The following is a 20,296-nucleotide window of genomic DNA, read 5'->3' as shown; positions in this document are numbered from 1 at the left end:
ATCTCTTCCAAGTTTTTATTACAGTCCCTGTGTCCATTTGGGAGTTTAACCCCCTCTATTTGTACTGGTGAGCATTTTCACAGAAAAATAAAGTGAGGGGAGCCAAACATTTATAAAAAAATAGAGTTGTCCCTAGAGATAAAGTGAAATCTTTGAATGGGGACATTGTTTTTTTGGTCAACTGTCTACACTGGGAAATCCCCTCACTTTGGGATTTTCCTTCTCACTTTTTTTTTTTTTGCATCTCTGGGACAGGAAGAGAAGGGGAAACTTCATCAATAGTGCACAGACAGCAAAAAAATAAAAATAAATGTGCAGGGGTTTTAGTCCTTACCCACTCTAGCCAACACTGGCTCTATGTATATACTTTAAATCTTGTCACTTGATTAGTTAATTAGAATACATCAGAGCCTGTGCTACCCATACCCTGCTAAGAAAGCCTAAAATAAAAACACACTAGTTGGGCTATTGGACACTGTGCAAGTGAAAAACATAAATAATTACCCTATCAGTGCTGTCTCCTGCTGGTAAAGGGATGTGGGGGCATTTGAAGAAGAACAGTGGGAAGATGCTCTATTAGCAGTCGAACAGTGCTCCTTGAATGTGGCTCAATGCTTGTTACAACTGTATCTACCTTTGATGGTACCCTACACTCCTGTGAGACTGCTCCATATGGGAATGAGTGAAAACCCCACCTGTACAAGATGCAGTAGGGTTCATGGTGATCTAATGCACTTTCTGTGGGGGTGTCCAAAACTATATCTCTACTGGAAGCTAGTCATAGCTACTATTAACTGAGTTTTTCAGGTCCAGGTGCGTGAGGAAATAAAACAATGTTTATGGGAATTCTGTGCGATCTCTTTACTTTAGATATCCCTAAACAGGCCTTAGCTAGGGCACTCTTCTAGGCCCTTAAGTAAATTTTACAGCACTGGACATCATCTGATCCTACCACATTGAAAGAATGGATATCCCAAATGGGAGATACCCTTCGATTTGAAAAATATATATATATATCAGCACAGGGGCTGTTTTGGTAAATTTCTCAAACTTTGGGCTCCATGGTTGGATATGCCAGGCTTTGCCCCTTTCAACCTTATTCTGGACCTCCTGTTGCTGGGTTAGGGGTGAATGAATGTCTTTTTTCCGCAGGGGGGTAGAACTTATCTGTTATTTCCTATACTTATTGTACCTTTTGATTTCCCTGAAGTTATAACATTCTTTGTAGGGGTGCAACAGATCAAAAAACTCACGGTTCGGATCGTTCCTCGGATCAGGAGTCACGGTTCGGATCATTTTCGGATCAACAACAAAAAAATCTCCCCCACTGTAATATCCACAATCTCCCTATTGGCAGGGTGTGGCAGAGTATTGCAGGGCATTGCAGAGTATTGGCAGGGTATTGCAGCAGGGCATTGCAGAGTATTGGCACTACTGCCATCCAATCTCTCCCCTCCACTGTACAGATCAGTACACAGAGGGGAGAGAGGAACCGGCGTCATGACATGACGCCGGTTTGTTACAAGTGATCGCTCCGTCATTTGACGGAGCGATCACATGCTAAACGGCCGCCGGGTGTACCAAGATGGCCGCCGTTCCGGAGCTAGGCCGAAGCCGCGGCCTTTCCTATGGCCGAGGCCACAGAGCGCTCCGCGGATCGCGGGTGTCCCGTACGGATCAACCTCCGCGGATCGGATCACGGATCGATGACGATCCGTTGCACCCCTAATTCTTTGTGTGATGTAAGTTCATAATGTATTTAGGGCGGTATACATGCTCTGGACCTTGTACTGTTTATTCCAAGTATTTAATAAAGTTCTTTGAGATTAAAAAAAATGTAAATACATTTTTTTTAATTTGACACTATTTCTTACTAGGGTTTTGCTTCCTCTGTTCCAGATAGCAGTGCAATAGAAAAATATGAGGCACATTATTAAAGCATATAGTACAAGAGTCTGCTTGATTGGACACACATTTATTGGCTGGTTTAGGTAGATTCTCATATTGCATAGTTCAGCTTAAGGCTGATTCTACTAGGATTCTGGATCCAGAAGGAGAGCTTTCAACACTAATGCTTACGCAGTGTTGTACCGCACTCTCAGTTCTTTCTTGGGGCATTCACTGAGGGCAGAAGTGAAAAGTGCCCATTCAGGTCAGAACAGATGTACTAAGCACTTTTAGATCAAGCAGGTGGAGTGGTCACAAACAAGGGCATGTAGCAAGGGGAGGTAGAGGGTGAGGCGCTGAACTCAAATCTTTCCTCTTGAAAAGATGTCAGTGAGCCTAATGTCTTGAATTTGGCTGCTTGTCAAAAAAACGAGAGCCCTCCCAAGACAAAGGGGGTCACTTGAATTAAAAACCAATTCGTAAGTGGGCCAGGAAGAGCACCAAACAAAAGTCCTTCATTTATATTCAAGGTAAATGGGGAAAATAAAAAGGAAGCCTATACTTTCAGGAGCAACCCCCCTCCCTCTTCATCAGGGCTTGAATGTAGCTTAAACTTGATAGGACTCAAAATGGCAGAATCCTCACAACTATTTTCGTATGATGGAAAGAATGGCATAATGCCCGGGAGTAAAATAGCAGCAACCCTCGCTATTTTGCTCCTAGGCACTTTGCATTTCGTGATCTCAGTGATCAGATCATTGAGTTTAAAAAAAAAAAAAGTATGAAACGAAAGCAGGTTTTGTTTAAAATGTTAATAGCATTTTAATGGGGGAAGAAAGGCAAGTATAAGAAGACTAACCTTCAGCTTTAATCAAGGTCTTTTCATTATAAGGAAGCATTTTTATATATTTGTAACATTTTCCTAGGTCTTGCCAGGAGCAACTTTGATCTTTTACACACTTTGAAGAAGTGGCTTGACCTTGTATGAATTGCCATCTTTTGCCAAGACACTTTAAAGCTTCCTTAACTGGCAGAGCAGTATTCTGCAGGTCTTTCTACAGGTATGGAACCTACACATTGGCATACATTTGTCTGGCACTTATACAATCTAGGCCAGTGTGGCTATCTAGATCAGCCATTTTTTTGTTCCGTTCCAACCTCTGTTTGACTTTGCTTGGAAATCACTCTAAGGTTGCCCATACATGGTTCAAATTTCTTTCCTGCAACCACGGGTTGTTGCAGGAAAGAAATTTGATTGATTTCCCCCATCAACACAGACAGTGTTGATGTGGGAATCCCTCCTGCCAGGCCATTGTCTTCTCCATAAGCTGTCCCTGCCGGGAGATGACAGGGGCTATTGCTAGTGGCTATAGCAGCCACTAGTGATAATTGCAGGTAAAACCTGGCATGCTGGTTGTACCCAAGTTGATAGAACAACTTGGTACATTCAGCTTGCCCATAAGCGTTTCGAATCTTGGTCAGTTCAGCAGGGTTTAAACCATGTATGGCCTTGCCTAAGTTGTTGTAAGATGTCATGGAAACCCTTTTAGGGTGTAGATCTATAGAACATTTAAATGAAGGTGAATATGGTTTGGTAGTAGTAATCCAAGTAACTTGAATGTCCATAAACGAATGTGGATGATTTTACTACACTATTGGATGCTTTTTTTTCCCCCTTTGTTATGTGGTAACACGTGAGCTGGATGCAGGAGTAAAAGCGATTTGTGCCACTCATAAGAATGGGTGGCAACTTGCTCTGGCGAGTTTCTTCCTGAGGGGAGAAGGACTTTACGTGCACCAATGGTGAAGTGTGAAAATTACCCAATGGAAGCGCAACGCTATTTTTGCAAAGTTTATGGGCTATGTTATGTGTATACACTTTACTAATCGCATAGTATGTAAGTGAGGTTGAAAAAAGACAAGTCCAACCTATGTGTGTGATTATATGTCAGTATTACATTGTATATCCCTGTATGCTGTGGTCGTTCAGGTGCTTATCTAATAGTTATTTGATACTATCGATGCCCCCCGCTGAGACCACCTCCTGTGGAAGGGAATTCCACATCCTTGCCGCTCGTACAGTAAAGAACCCTCTATGTCGTTTAAGGTTAAACCTCTTTTCTTCTAATTTTAATGAGTGGCCACGTGTCTTGTTAAACTCCCTTCCGCAAAAAGTTTTATCCCTATTGTGGGGTCACCAGTATGGTATTTGTAAATTAAAATCATATCCCCTCTCAAGCTTCTCTTCTCCAGAGAGAATAAGTTCAGTTCTCGCAACCTTTCTTCATAACTAATATCCTTCAGACCCTTTATTAGCTTTGTTGCCCTTCTTTGTACTCACTCCATTTCCAGTACATCCTTCCTGAGGACTAGTGCCCAGAACTGGACAGCATACTCTAGGTGCGGCCTCCAGACCTATGATGGAGTAATAAGTCACAGCGCTAATTTGGATTTGGAGTAGTATAGAGGGTGGTACACCCCTTTTTTCAAAACGGACTGAGAGCTTTCATTTTTTTTAATGTAAGTTAGCAGCAGTGATGATTCATAATATATTCACATATTTTTAGGTTTAATATTGTTTTATTTGTTGTGTTTATATTGAGTTTTTATACTCCAAAGCACGTGGTCTTGAATAGTGAGTTCCTTTCAATGGTATGTATTGAAGAAAATATTTTAAAAATACCAAAATTTAATTAGCAAGTGGTTCTTTTACAGTTATCCAAAATTCCTCATCCCAGAGTCATGGAGATGCCTTCGTATTACACCAAACTTCTTGGAGAGCTGAATGAGCAGCGTAAGAGAGATTTCTTCTGTGACTGCAGCATCATTGTGGAAGGTCGAATATTTAAAGCGCACAGAAATGTTCTATTTGCCAACAGTGGTTACTTTCGGGCCATGTTAGTTCACTACATTCAAGACAGTGGCAGGCATAGCACTGCCTCTCTGGACATTGTCACTTCTGAGGCCTTCTCTACCATCCTGGATTTTATATACTCAGGGAAGTTAAACCTGAGTGGAGAGAATGTAATTGAGGTTATGAGTGCAGCAAGCTACCTCCAAATGACTGATGTTGTTAACTTTTGTAAGGCTTACATACGGTCTTCTCTTGATATCTGCAGGAAAATAGAAAGAGAGAGTTCCTTTGGACAGGCTGATAGTGGGAGTGATGGTATAAGTGGTGGCAGAGCAGCGCTCGGAAATATAACTGTAAAAACGGGTGAGGGGGACTGTCAGAAGGAAGCACCCTGTGGAGACTGTAGTAGCTGCAATTCTGTGGAATTGATGGTGAAGGATCCCCCAAGTGCAGGCTCTCCAGAAGAAAAAAGTCCTAGTAAAACAGTGGAACCCAAAGAGGAGTTTGATTCTGATGTTGTGGAAGTAACAGAAGGTATCCAACCATATCAGATACAACCTGGCATGGAGCAGGGGGAAGAAAGTCCACAGGGTAGTTCCAATATGGACTTAGCCTGTAATAATTATCATATGAAACAATTTTTAGAGGCTCTCCTCCGCAACAGCTCTGCACAGAGAAAAGAGGATCAAGGGCATCATTTCCCACGTGATTATGAGTCCCGGCAAGAGGAAGGAAGTGTTTCAATGAGTAATATGATGGACATTCAGGGGGACTGGTATGGTGAAGATACAGGTAATGTAACAAATTATAATTTTTTTTAAAGTATGTCATTATGTTTTGTTTGTTTGACGAACTGGCCAAAGCTTGTAACACTGAGAGTGGGATTCAAAGCCTTCTTTATCTGCAACAACTGCTGCTCTTAATCAATGTTTCCTACCATTTGTACTGTTGCTTTTCAGCCAACCTTCTTGCTATCCTGAACTAAATCATTGTTTTAGCCTGGATAACAGTTCCTTTAGATCAGTAGTGGCCAGCTTGTAAATTTTAGAGGGCCTCATGTGCAGCCCTTAACACTTCCAGAGGGCCGCTCAATAGCAGCACATTTTCATGCATTGAGGTACATTGCATCAATTGTGACAGCCTGTTCAATATTATAATACATGTAATGGACCTCAGTGCCCCAAAAATATCCATCATGCTAAATTTTTTGCAGTGTGTCCTAATGCACACCTAAAGAGTAGCTTCAGTGGGTTCTCCAAAAATGAAACGTCAGCAGCTACAAAAGCTGTAACTACTGACTTTTAATAAACAGAAACTCCCTTGTTCAGGAATCCAGCCCTGTCCTCCACTGGGATGGTTCTTTGTGGTCCCTGGCGCTGACATGTTAACTGTTGGGAGCTGGGGGCTTTGCATCTGGCTTCCCACTGCGCCCTGTGAATGATCCCGCAGCCTCGTGAGACCTGTGAGGTGTCCCAGAAGGTTGCAGGTGGGGAGGGGTACTGAACTTTCACTTGAATCACCTAAGCAATCTGAGTGCAAGTGGGAGCAGGTACCGCTCCCACCAACCCAAAAAAGACAAATTACAAGTATTCCCCCTTTTTTGGATGAAGTTCTGCTTTAAGAAGTAGAAGTACAATAACATTGGTGTCAGTGGACACAAAAATAGCCCCCAATGTTGGTGTCAGTAAGTGCAATAATACCCCCAAGGTTGGTGTCAGGGGACGCAATATTTGCCGCCAACATTGGTGTCAATGTATGCAATAATTACCTCCAACATTGGTGTCAGTGTATGTAATAAAAAAAGTAAACCCTAAATTGGTGTCAACGAGTGCAATAATAATCACCAACGTTGGTGTCAGTGAAGAAAGGTCCCCCAAAGAGGGTTGGGGCTTTGAAGGCAACTAAATATAGGTACAAAAAAAAAATTTATAGTAACATAATTTAATAAATATTATAATAAAAAGTCAATATATGCGTAACATAACAATTGACTATTTAAAGTGGTGTTCCGGCCGAAATGATACTTTTTAATAAAAATAACCCTATAATACATAATTATTTAATGTATTCTAGTAAAGTTAGTCTGTAAACGAAGGTCTGTTTTGTTAGTTTATAGCAGTAGTTTGTTATTTTATAAACTTACAGCAGGCCATGGCCATCTTAAGTGTGGGCATCTGAAGCCAGACTGTATTTCTTCCTGGATCTCATCCTTGCAGATCTCACACATGCCCAGTGCAGCACAAGCAGTGTAATAGGTTTCAGGTCAGGTTTTCATAGCAACGGCAGTGTCAGAGGAAGTTGCCACCCCTTGCCAGAAGGTATTGCAAACAGGAAATGATGCAATGGGCCGCGGCCAGGGAGGAGGAAGTGAAAAATTAATACAGCAGATATACAGTAAGTGCTGAGAAAAAAAAAAATATCCAATTCGTTTACAGTGCACAGTTTAGTGAGGGATGCTGAAGAGTTGTAAAAGTGGGTGGAACTCCACTTTAAGAACAATATCAGAAAATATATAATAAATACAAAATGACACTGGTATTGTCTCCTAAGTAGAGATTACGCCCGATGCATTTCAGGATCTTGTCCTTTCTTCAGGGGCATTCCCTTGTGGAGAACAGTGTGCATCTATAATAAAAAACATACATTAACACTAAGAAACATTAGAAACAAGGGGCATGTAGTGAGCATCGTTGAGGGCGGGGAAGCAACCACCATCCATGCGGTCATGGCCCCACCACCAAATACAAAAAATAAATTTAACCTGATGTCAAAAAATTAGTAGATTCACTGCTGGATGTAAACCGAGAATAGAGTGAAGTCAAGTCCCAACGTCAAGCTAAGGCAATCCTTCAGGCCCAGGTAGTGATTGGTGAACCAATGAGTTCAGGTGTTGACTGTCAAAAGGTAACCAAAGCCAGATGTTTTAATTGCAGGATGCCCACATAAGAACACATAAGTGGTCACAAGAAGGAATAGTAGTACCTGTGCGATTTATATAGAATGACAAGAAAGAATAAAAATAGTAAAATATGATATAACTATATTTAACCACTTCCAGCCCACGGACGTCATATGACGTCCTGGGCTTTGGGCGGGTATATCTGAATGATGCCTGTAGTTACAGACATCATTTAGATATTGCCGGTTTCAGCCGGCGAATCTCTACACCATAGGAACGATCATAGCGGCCGTTCTGCCGCTTGATCGTTCCTATGGGAGGCGAGAGGGGACGTCCCGCCCCTCCCGCCGCCCTCCGGTGCTTGCTCCGACTCACCGTTACGATCGGTGAGGCGGAGAGTGGATGCGCCGGATGTAGATCATAGAGATTTCCGGCGGACCAGATGGTCCCCAGAGTCTCTATGATCGTCGGAGGCCGGGCGCGATGTTATGGCGTCACGCCCGGCCTCTCCATTCAAAAAAACGGCACCGCTTTGGCTGGGAAGCGGCGATCGTTTTATTTTATTTTTTTATTTCAGGCTTCCCAGCCTAGTGGTGAGATATGGGGTCTTATTGACCCCATATCTCACTATTAAGAGCACCTGACATGTCATATTGCTATTACAAGGGATGTTTACATTCCTTGTAATAGGAATAAAAGTGATCAATTTTTTTTTTTCAAAAAAGTGTCAAAATAAAAAAAATAAAATATAATTAACAATAAAAAAAAAAAAATTTTAAAGCGCCGCTGTCCCCGTGTGCTCGCACGCAGAAGCGAACGCATACGTAAGTCCCGCCCACATATGAAAACGGTGTTCAAACCATACATGTGAGGTATTGCCGCGAACGTTGGAGCGAGAGCAATAATTTTGGCCCGAGATCTCCTCTGTAACTCAGAACATGTAACCAGTAAAAAAATTTCAAGCGTCGCCTATGGGGATTTTTAAGTACCGAACATTGGCGCCATTCCACGAGCGTGTGCAATTTTGAAGCGTGACATGTTAGGTATCTATTTACTTGGCGTAACTTCATCTTTCACAAAATGCAAAAACATTGGGCTAACTTTACCGTTTTGTTTTTTTTTTTTTTTTAAACACAAAACAGTTTTTTCCCCCCAAAAAAATGCGTTTGAAAAATTCCTGCGCAAATACTGTGTGAGATAAAAAGTTGCAACAACCGCCATTGTATTCTCTAGGGTCTATGCTAAAAAAACATATATAATGTTTGGGGGTTCTATGTAATTTTCTAGCAAACAAAAGATGATTTTTACATGTAGGAGAGAAATGTCAGAATTGGCCCGGTATTGAAGTGGTTAAGTAAATTACATATTTGATGTACTGACGTAAACTACAATGAATGGCATGGGTTAACTGACAATTAGCCACCAAAATATAAACTAGAAGTCATCTAAACGTTATCCTCCAGTCAGGGCATAAAAAGTCAAAGCGATTGTTGCCTAAAGATAACAAAAAAAAACAAATAAATATTGTTCTATTGTGTCTCATCTAGAATGGAGCCACAATCCATAAAGCAACAAATGCTGCCTTAAACTTAGTATACATTGCTAATGGCCAAGCAGACACATCGGCATTAGTCTAAGTAAAACTATAGTATTAATGATTCTGGTCTTATTAAAATAAACATATATTAATCTGGACTATCAAATAAAAAATAGTTAAATCAAGAAGTCCATCTATATACCTAAGGATGCCAAAAGCAGCGTGTAAGGAATTCCTTCCGTCAGGGAGCAGCAGTGACCATGAAGCTTTCTAACACAGAACTTTATATAGGCTGAAAAAATGCCTATAGATATATAGATATATATATAGATATAAATAAAACACAGGTCATACAACTAAAAAACAATTAAAATTAAATGGTGGTAAGGGCACGCATTGGGTAGGCAAGGCAGACAGAATGCTTCCCCACCCTCAAGGGATGATACAGTCACCGTCAGCAAGCACAGAACACATCACATCAATTCAGAGTCTGTTTCACTGTTGGGAGAAAAGTGTATAAAGGAACCTTCTAAATTGGTGTTTCATAACAGATTCTGGTTATACATTGCATGTTATGGCATTTACAGAAAGTGGCATTCTCAACAAAATATAAAACCTATAATAATCAATTTACATATCCTTTTCACATACCCCAGAGCTAAACCCCTCAAGAAAAGGTCTCTAACTTAATACACCATTAAGGCCTGGTACATTGGTGGTACATAACTCCATAATCCAACAAGATTCTCTCTGGAGAAAGGAGTTTATTCCAATCCCCACCTCTCGCATTGTTGTCAATGGACGCAACAGAACCCCCTAACATTGATGTCAGGTCTGCAATCATAACCTCCAGCACTGGTGGCAGTATTCGCCCCCCCTGCATTGGTGGTCAGTGGCATTGAAATTTAACCCTTGCCCCCACTTACCTGATTACATGCTCCTGGCCACCCTTTCTCTCCCTGAAGCTGGGACTCTGCCTCACAGTACAGTCTTTTTTTTTTTTCCATTGCATATACCAGTCATGTTTCTACTGAGTTTTTATTACTTTCCATGATTTCCACTGTAATATAGGCTATTTATGCTTTGGTCTGTGGTGGTCGTGTGGATTCTCCAGTGATAAAATCGTTATATGTTAGAAATATTAGGTTCACGTTAATGATTTAGACCAGAGCTGTCTAAAAGGCTCTCCCCGCGGTGTTGGCGCTGTGGTTGTAGGAGAAAATGCGTGTTGTATATAGAGGATCCGTCACCTGTTCAGCCTGAGATGTCCGCTGGGAAGACAACATACTGCTCGGTGTTATGGGACACAGCTAGTTATGAGTGTGCGGCCAGTGCTGTGCGTGCAGAGTATGAGAACACCCCACAGCCTGTAATCTCTCCATTGTGTGCCTGCAACAACCCTCTCACACTGCTGATCCCTCCTAGGGAGTTACTGAGACCCTTCGTAGTTCCACGGCATTGGGGCGTTTGAAGACCAATCCTTATCCACACCTGTCCAGACATACTTTCCATACAAGAAAAAAGGCCTTGGCTGGGCTATAGCCGTCCGCTGGGTTTTGTTTGCCATCTGGTAAGCAGATTTTTTGGTTTTAAGCAAGGTGGTGGCACTTATTTGTGGATCAGTTTCACTTGGGTGTTTATTTGGAATCGTCTGAACTGTCACTCATTCATATCTTGCTATCTACAAGCTATTGTTGGATTGAACCTTCACACAGCGCAGCTTCTCTCTTTTTTTATTCTGTTTTTGTGTATCTCGCAACAAGCTGCTGCTCTTTGGACTTGTCAGGTCACCTAGAGGCTGGGTGACAGATGCACACCGTTGGGATCAGGAGTGCACTGCAAGGTAGTGGACCCTACAGCTGACTGCTGCGGATTAAACCCTGGAAGGTTTCAGGAAGCATGTCTACTGGATCACTGACACAGATCCCACTGGGAGCTAGAGCATAGATTCCCCAGAGCGCAGAGTCTAAGAGCCAGCAGGTGTTCACCAGAGCCTTTAATGGTAAGGATGGACTGCGCTGCAGTCTGGCTCCAGGTCGCAGCCCCCAGGGTCTCACAGCTCACGCTCACGGTAGACTACAGGAGAAGAGGAAGGAGGCAGCAGGCTGGAACAACAAGGAAAGTAAGGGACAAGGCAAGGTCGGGGCCACAAGCAGACAAGGACAACAGAGTACACGACAAGGTTCAGGGTCACAGGCAAACAGGGATGGTCAGGAACACGCCAAAGGTCAGGGTCACGAGCAGACAGGAATAGTTAAGAACAGGCCAAAGTCAGTAACAGGAATCAGATGTAGGAAACACAGCAAGTACACACAGAGGATAACACACAATGGTTGATCAGCGCTGCTGGCTTGCAGTGCACAGGTTAATATAGGGTTCCCTGATAGGGCCTGGGGTGGAGCCATGCTTAGAGGAGAGGTTATAAAAGCAGTTAGGTGAGGGTCAGCTGGTCTCTAGAGATGAACACATGGAGACAGGTATGCTGATCGACAAACTCTATTGCATAACCATGACAGGACTTTTTATTTTTTCATTTGTCAATTTATTCATTTGCTTTTTTAATCATTAATGTTAATTTAGATCTAGCGAGGTTTTTTTTCTTTTTTATTTGTCTAATAGGCCAACCTGTTCCACTTTCCCCGCTGCTTTTTGTAGCAAAATCCTAGCTGTTGTGATAACAAGTGAGATTTATCAGAGCAGCAAATGTACAGAATACTGTCCAGAAGTTTAATTCAAATACACTGTAAAAACATAGCTTTTATTGGTTACCAGTTTAGCCCGGGTTCACACTGGTACGACAAATGCTCCGACATTGGGAGTTCCATTGAATCTCATTGAAGTTGGATCATTGTCTTAACTGATCCGACTTTGGCATGCGACTTTTGCTCTGAAGATCTTTAAGGGGAACTCCACGCCAAATTTATAAAAAAAAACGGCATGGGGTTCCCCCTCCAAGACCATACCAGGCCCTTCGGTCTGGTATAGATTTTGAGGGTAACCCCTATGCCAAAAAAAATATGTGGGTTCCCCCCCAAAATCCATACCAGACCCTTATCCGAGCACGCAGCCCGGCAGGTCAGGAAAGATGCCCCATGTGTGTGGATATGTCATACCTGCAATTTCTCAAAAACGAAGCGAAGCTAAAGCTGAATTAAAGCCTTGCAAATGCTGCAGGTGCTTCGAGTGAGCTTTGCCATAGATTTCAATGGAGGCTTTGAAGACGCTTTGAAGCACCACTAAAGCGATGTGGGGTATAATTTTTTAAGCAAAGCCGATGGGACTTCAAAGCAAAAGTAAGGTGTAAACAGGATTGTAAGCTAACCATTTTATTTAGTGACAGGGGCTTTGACTGGCATTCAGAGAGCTTTAACAAAGTATGTTTGAAGCAAGTGTAAACGAGCCCTAAGTAAAATTATACATATTACAACTACTTAGTGTAGCCATGTGAATTAGGGCAAATTTACACTTGCTTCGGCTTCAACACACTTCAAAACAAGGCTTTGGACAGGCTTTGTTAAAGCTCTTTGAACGCTAGTCAAAGCCCCTGTCACTAAATAAAATGGTTAGCTTACAGTCCTGTTTACACCTTGCTTTTGCTTTGCTTCAGCTACGCTTCAAAAATTGTACCCCATGTAGCTTCAGTTGTGCTTTAAAGCGTCTTCAAAACCTCCATAGAAATCTATGGAAAAGCTCGCTCGAAGCCCCATCGAAGCTCCACCAAAGCCTCACCGAAACTCCAAGCAAAAGTAAGGTGTAAACAGGACTGTAAGCTAACCGTTTTATTTTGACCCCTTTCACACTGGAGCATGGGAGCCGGCGGTAAAGCACCGCTTTTTTTAGTGGCGCTTTACCGTTGTTTTTGCAGGGGTTTTCGGCCGTTAGCAGGGCGGTTTAAACCCCCGCTAGCGGCCGAAAAAGGGGTTAAAACGACCTGCAAAGCGCTTTGCCGGCAGTTCTGCAGCGGTGCCCATTCATTTCAATGGGCAGGAGTGGTGTATACACTGCTCCTTCACCTCTCCAAAGATGCGGCTTGCAGGACTTTTTTTAGCGTCCTGCCAGCGCACCGCTCCAGTGTGAAAGCACTTGGACAGGGGTCAGGGAGTGGGAAAAAACCCAGAACTAGTGGGTTTGAAGAGGAGTCTTTCAGCTTTTATGAGCATTTTTGAGACGCACGCATTGTGGGAAAGTGGGAGTTGAAAATAGCAGAGAGGTAGTTTCTTGCTAAAAAAAACCACTAACTTAGTAAAACGTTTAAAAAGTAGCAAAACTCGTGTTTTTAACTCGGCAATGCTGCTAAGGTTTTTTATTTTACTCCTGTTACTATTTGTCTATAGCTTTCATAGAAAATAAAATATTTTGTACAGGACACTATCACCAAAAAGAACATTTTTTTTATCATCCCCCCAAAAAATAAATCAAAATGAATTGTTTTATAAATTTAGATGCAGCCCTTCACTCAACTTTTGGATACAGATGTTGGCCTTTTTAGGCCTTATGAACACTGGTCATTTTTGCAGCGTCTCTGAGGGGCGGCAGACATTTTTTCCCTGGTCTCTAGACTGCCCTATGTGTCATGGGCACATGACAGAGTAAAACAAATATAAAAACTAAAACTCACAAAAAAAAAAAAAAAAAATGCAACAACACCTTTAAAGTATGTGAAGCGCCTCCTATAATCAGCCATCCTCTGGATTATAGTCCCTCCCACACCCTTCCCATAACTGTTCAAATATCTACCTCCCCCTTCAGTGTGTCAGTAGAATCAATCCAACAGAACCAAACCTTCATACGTTTTTTTGGGTGATCACCGGGCCTCGTATGTCATTCTGCATAGCAGGCACTTGCCTAATCTGAGTGCACTCCGGTCAAGTGATGTAATCTCCGCAACGGCCACCTGTAGTGAAGAGGAGAGAGCAGCAATAATGGCTGTAGAGCCTAGGCAGTGACATGACCCATAGACCTACTATGGGGCATCCATTGTCCACTGTCTCTCCTCTCCCCTGAAGCCACTGCTGGAACCTGATCATGTGACTGGTCCGAATCGCCCTTAGATTAGGTAAGTATAAGCATCTTTCCTTTACAGGATAGTTAGTATAAGGCTTAGAGTGGGAGTAGGTTTAAGCTTAGATTAGCTTTTGACTAAACTTCTGCTTTTAGTTGAATACCACTGGTTAAACCATCACATCCTTCCCTCCAAAGCTAATATCAGTTTTGAATGTATTTATTTAAAAAAAATCAGATTAAGGGCCTGTGTTTAATGGGCTTTTATGTGTCTCGAGCGGTTTTGCATTCCCATACAATTCTATGGAAATGCAAAACTCACTTGAAGGCAGCTGCACCTGTAAATGTTTTCTAAAAGATCTCATAAGAGTCTCAAACGTATAGCATCGGCACAAGCCTAAATCCTATTGACACAGGCCCATAATCTGTATAAGATATTTTTATAAAAATCTTTTTATAAAGACCCCTTTCACACTGGGGCTGTGCGGGCGTCAGCGGTAAAGCGCAGCTAGTTTTAGCAGCGCTTTACCGCTGTTATAGCGGTGCTTTTAACCCCCGCTAGCGGCCGAGGAAAGGGTTAATAGCGCCCATGTTGCAGCGCTGCCGAATCGCTTTGCAGGCGAATCGGCGGCGCTGCCTATTCATTTCAATGGGCAGGAGCAGTGTATACACCGCTCCTGCACTGTCCCAAAGATGCTGCTTGCAGGACCTTTTCTCCGGTCCTGCAAGCGCACCGCCCCAGCGTGAAAGCACTTGGGCTTTCACACTGGGGTCAGGGCCATCTTTAATTTTGATTGGGCCCTGGGCAAACATTTTCTTGGGGCCCCCCCTCCATTCTGAGACATACAAAAAATAGCAGGTAGACTCAAAATCAGTTTACTGCAGCAGATCACGCAGCGATTGCAATTGTTTGCCAGAGCTTACAGCCTATCATTACTGCTCAATGGCTGGTTTCTAGAGGTTACAACACATAATTTCTGGTTGCCAATTGGTTGCTAGAGGTTAATGTACATTAATAGCGCTCACTAATTGGTTGCTAGGGTTTACAGCACATCATTAGCACTTACTGATTGGTTGCTAGAGATTAAAGCAGATCACTACTGTTTGCTGATTGGTTGCTAGAGGTTCATGCACATCATTACCTCTCACTGAGCAGTGGAGCAATCCCAAATAATTGAGCAAGTAAAGGGGCACATTAATACACATACTACAGGAGAGGTTCAGAGACTGCGGACATACTGCAGGAGACAATCAGAGACTGCGGACATACAGCAGGAGACAATCAGAGACTGCGGACATACTGCAGGAGATTACCAGAGACTGCGGACATACTGCAGGAGACAATCAGAGACTGCGGACATACTGCAGGAGACAATCAGAGACTGCGGACATACTGCAGGAGACAATCGGAGACTGCGGACATACTGCAGGAGACAATCGGAGACTGCGGACATACTGCAGGAGACAATCGGAGACTGCGGACATACTGCAGGAGACAATCGGAGACTGCGGACATACTGCAGGAGACAATCAGAGACTGCGGACATACTGCAGGAGACAATCGGAGACTGCGGACATACTGCAGGAGACAATCGGAGACTGCGGACATACTGCAGGAGACAATCGGAGACTGCGGACATACTGCAGGAGACAATCGGAGACTGCGGACATACTGCAGGAGACAATCGGAGACTGCGGACATACTGCAGGAGACAATCGGAGACTGCGGACATACTGCAGGAGACAATCAGAGACTGTGGACATACTGCAGGAGATTACCAGAGACTGCGGACATACTGCAGAAGATTACCAGAGACTGCGGACATACTGCAGGAGACAATCAGAGACTGCGGACATACTGCAGGAGACAATCAGAGACTGCGGACATACTGCAGGAGACAATCAGAGACTGCGGACATACTGCAGGAGACAATCGGAGACTGCGGACATACTGCAGGAGATAGAGACTGCAGTCATTATACAGGGGATGGTCAGAGAACTTTCAGCAATGCACAGCTTTACAGTTAAATAACACAGCTCAGGGTTTAAACAGTCAGGCATTTTATGGTTGTAAGGACATACCTGGCCAGCCAAACTCATTACATACATTCAAGACTGTGGGCGGGGCTTCCACTCTCTGCTCTCACTAAAGCAGCTGGGAGCTCCACTGATGCTTTGTTGGGTGGGCCCTGGGCCCACCTCACCCGTGAATTGTCGCCCCGATGACAGCTTTGCAGAGCGCACAGAGGACATGGGAGGATGTATTCCGCGCTAGCCAGCTGAGAGGGGCGGGGCCGGGAGCTCCACTGACGCTCTGACCTCGCCCACGTGCAGCCTGTGTACTGGGCGCCTGTAGTGAGAGCCAGTGATCGGAGTGGGAGTGTCATTGGAGCTCCACTGACACTCGCACTCCGATCACTGGCTCTCACTACAGAAGCTCTTTTCCGAGTACACAGGCTGCACGTGGGCGGGGTCAGAGCGTCAGTGGAGCTCCCGGCCCCGCCCCCTCTCAGCTGGCTAGCGAGGAATACATCCTACCGTGTCCTCTGTGTGCTCTGCAAAGCTGTGATCGGGGCCCCAATTCACGGCTAGCGTGGGCCCTCCAACAAAGATTTGGCCCGGGGCAAGTGCCCCGTTTGCCCTGCGCTAAAGACGGCCCTGACTGGGGTGGCTTGAGAGGCGCTTTACAAGCACTATTTTTAGCACTAAAACGCCTGAAAAGCGCCCCAGTGTGAAAGGGGTCTAAGTGTATAAGATATGTTTGACCTTTGCCCATCAATGGCCTAGATCAGGCTTTCTCAGCCTGGTTACTCCAGTGGAATCCGTAAAACAGTGGTGGTCAATTTGAATAATGCTCCCAATGGAGTTGTGGTCTGTTGTCTACACATACAAATGGCTAAAATGGCCTATGGTTCAGCTCTGCCAAATGCTGTCGGCTCCAGAACTATTCAGGCACCATCAAATGGGAGGTCGATCAGCCACAACTCAAGGAACCCCTAGCAGCCTCTGGGGGAACCCTAGTGTTCATGGAACCCTGGTGCTGACCTTTCATTTGCAGCGACCAGTATAAAACTATTTTGAAGTTTTGCAAGAAAACTTTATAATACATTGTTAACCATTTGGAAAATGTGTCAGAAAGCAGACATCTCACATTTTTCTTTCAGGTGATGTTTTAGTTGTTCCAATCAAGCTTCACAAGTGCCCATTCTGTCCATACACGGCAAAGCAAAAGGGAATTCTGAAACGTCACATTCGATCACATACAGGAGAGCGCCCTTATCCATGTGAAATCTGTGGTAAGAGGTTCACACGCCAGGAGCATCTGCGGAGCCATTCACTCACTGTGAGTACTGTGTGTATGTGTGTGTGTGTGTGTGTGTGTGTGTGTGTGTGTATATATATATATATATATATATATATATATAAGTATATGTTACTTTACCCAGTTGCCTACCTTTGTGTGTTCAGAGCTTTTTTTTCTTCTCAGAAAATAGGTGCAGGAACTCAACCACGACCCCTCCACCCCCCACCCCCCTACACTCACACCTTTCAATGTGGGAGGGTCTTAAGGGGGAATTAAATATCAAGAGTGCAATATGTACAGAGTGCAGAGTTCTGGAGGGGTTATCCAGAGGTCTCGAACTGGCGGCCCTCCACTGTTGCAAAACTACAAGTCCCATCATGCCTCTGCCTGTGCGAGTCCTGCTTGTAACTGTCAGCCTTGCAATGCCTCATGGGACTTGTAGTTTAGCAACAGCTGGAGGGCCGCCAGTTTGAGACCCCTGGGTTACACAGAGTGCCAAGTTCAGGTGTGCGCTATGTCCATAGTGCAGAGTTCAGGGGTGCGCTATGTACTTAGTGCAGAGTTCAGGGGTGCACTGAATACATAGTGCAGAGTCCAGTCTTCTTCCACAACTGCTTACCTCTCACTTTCACTCCTCTTCTGCTGACCTTGGCGTGCAATCCCCCCACTGCCCCCACCCCATCTTCTCCTCCCTTCTTAAATGCTCCACCATCTTCCATTTGTCTTACTTTCCTTGATGTATTCAGCTGGGGTGTTGGCATCTGCACTGCACCCCAGGCACCTGCATCTCCCTTGTCCCCACTGCACTCAGTGGGAGCCGCTCAGGAGATCAGATCTGTGGGAGCCATTAGGAGACAAGCGGTCACTTGCAAACACAGAAGCTGAACTTCTGTTTTTACAAGTGACAGTGGTGAGCAGGGAGCGGAGGTCCTGAGCCAAAGGTGGTGGAACTGAGTTCCACCAAGTTCCAGCTGAAAAAAAGCCTGTGTTACACACATCCATAAAATCTCCTCTGTACACAAGGCATCTCCTGTATGCCCAGGACTGCCTGCAGTTTCTCCTTTTCACTGCTTGCTCCTATGCACAGCCCGTTAAGACCCAGTGTCTGTACAAAGAGGAGCTCCCAATCCTACAATTGGGAGCCAATCTGAAGCCTTCCTCTTTGAATGATTACTATGAGAGACAATCAATCACAGTGATCATTCAGTGTAATGTTTGTAAACAATAACAAAGGTAACACAGTAGCTGTCTTATTTCCTCAGTACCCTGCAGACAGCAATCTGAGTGAGAGAGCTGCAGTTAAAGAGGAGTTCCAGTCAAAAAAAGAAAAAAATTAAAAGTCAGCAGCTACAAATACTGCAGCTGCTGACTTTTAATTGGACACTTACCTGTCCCAGGGTCCAGCGATGCGGGGGATCGAAGCCCCGCTCGTCTCCCCCTCCGTTCAGCGGCGCCGACATTGCAACTGTGGGCGCCGGGCTGTGGCTTCACAGCCTGGCACCCACTGCGCATACGCGAGCGGCGCCGCGCGCCGTGATTGGCCGTTCAGTCACCTGGGACCTGTAATGGGTCCCAGATGATTGACAGGAGGGAGGGAGCAGATCCGAGCCCTTCCTGTGCCGAGGGGGAAGTGATGTCACCAGCCCAGGCACTGGAAGAGGCAGACTACGAGGGACCCCCTAGCAACAGGCATTTGGAGGTAAGTATTTTTTTTTTTTAGGATTTTTCATGTAGTTTTGCACAGGAGACTAGTTAACACTTTTTAAAGTTTATTTTTCTATTTAACTCATTCATTTCAGTAGATCACCCTGTATAAGCACTATTTAAAGCGTTTTGTTACCCAAACTTTTTTATATTCCTGATATATGCCTGCCTTACCATGTACTTGTATAAGAAAGTATCCTGTTCTCTTTGTATTGCTTCCTTTATGTGAAATCCCTGGTGTTCCTGCCAGTCCCTCTACTTTTCTATTAAAAACTGACCACACTAAGCAGAAGAACACCGCGTGGTCAGTTCTCTAGCTATGCTGGGAACCCGGTGTACTCTCCGCCAATGATCAGACTTGTCCTGACACGCCTCCACTGCACAGCCCTTCACTGGGAAGCTCAGTGTACTGCTGCTTCTCCTTCCCCCAGCTCTTATGCAGCTAAGAACAGAGGGAATGTGAACACTTATAAAAAAAGGGAAAAAGGTATTTATAATGTTCTTTTTATATCCATACAAAAATGCTTTGCCTTTCGTTTCTATTTTAAACTGAATGAGTTGTTTTACAAGGTGTTTGTTTACAATCACTTTTTTATCACAGTTTTATCTCCTGTTCCATGTTTCCATTTCAAAATATTTGTTGAAAAAAAAAAAATATAATAAATTATTATAAAGCAAAATATATACATTAACTTTAAGGGTTTCCTGTTAAATATTTGGTTTATGGTATATCGGTTTTATTTTAAATCAGAACTTTAAATTACTGATGCATTATGAGAAAAAATGAAATATTTGCAAAATGTTAAAAAAAAACTTTCTTTTGTAAAAAAAACTTTACCATGCTTTGTACCAAAAATGTAATTTTAGTTTTGCAGTAAATAGAATAAAATGATACAATAATACTTGTGTTCAAAATATTGCTGCTTAAACGTGAAAAAAAAAAAAAAATTCCCAATTTGTTTCCCTTAAAATGCAAATAAACTAAAAAATTCTCAGAAGACCTTTGGACCACAAGAAAGCCTTGTTTGTTCCCAAAAAAATGATATATGTATCATAACTAATTATCAAGTTAAACCCCTTTCACACCGGGGCGCTTTACAGGCGTTTTTG

At 43.6% G+C, this 20,296-nt stretch overlaps 1 protein-coding gene across 2 annotated transcripts in view; it reads left to right on the top strand.

The window, feature by feature from the left end:
• Positions 1-20,296, top strand: part of ZBTB8B (zinc finger and BTB domain containing 8B) — a 32,323-nt gene that overhangs the window by 5,188 nt on the left and 6,839 nt on the right. The window contains exons 3-5 of one of the 2 annotated variants that reach the window (XM_073615362.1): positions 2,814-2,948; positions 4,603-5,533; positions 17,343-17,521. In XM_073615362.1, coding sequence (XP_073471463.1) covers positions 4,630-5,533; positions 17,343-17,521 — 1,083 coding nt within the window. In that variant the 5' untranslated portion in view covers positions 2,814-2,948; positions 4,603-4,629. The remainder of the gene's footprint in view (positions 1-2,813; positions 2,949-4,602; positions 5,534-17,342; positions 17,522-20,296) is intronic. The other variant, XM_073615363.1, reaches the window with a different exon arrangement.

This window comes from Aquarana catesbeiana, linkage group LG02, assembly GCF_042186555.1.
Source record: "Aquarana catesbeiana isolate 2022-GZ linkage group LG02, ASM4218655v1, whole genome shotgun sequence".
Lineage (NCBI taxonomy): Eukaryota > Metazoa > Chordata > Amphibia > Anura > Ranidae > Aquarana > Aquarana catesbeiana.
This window is presented reverse-complemented; position numbering and strand designations above follow the sequence as displayed.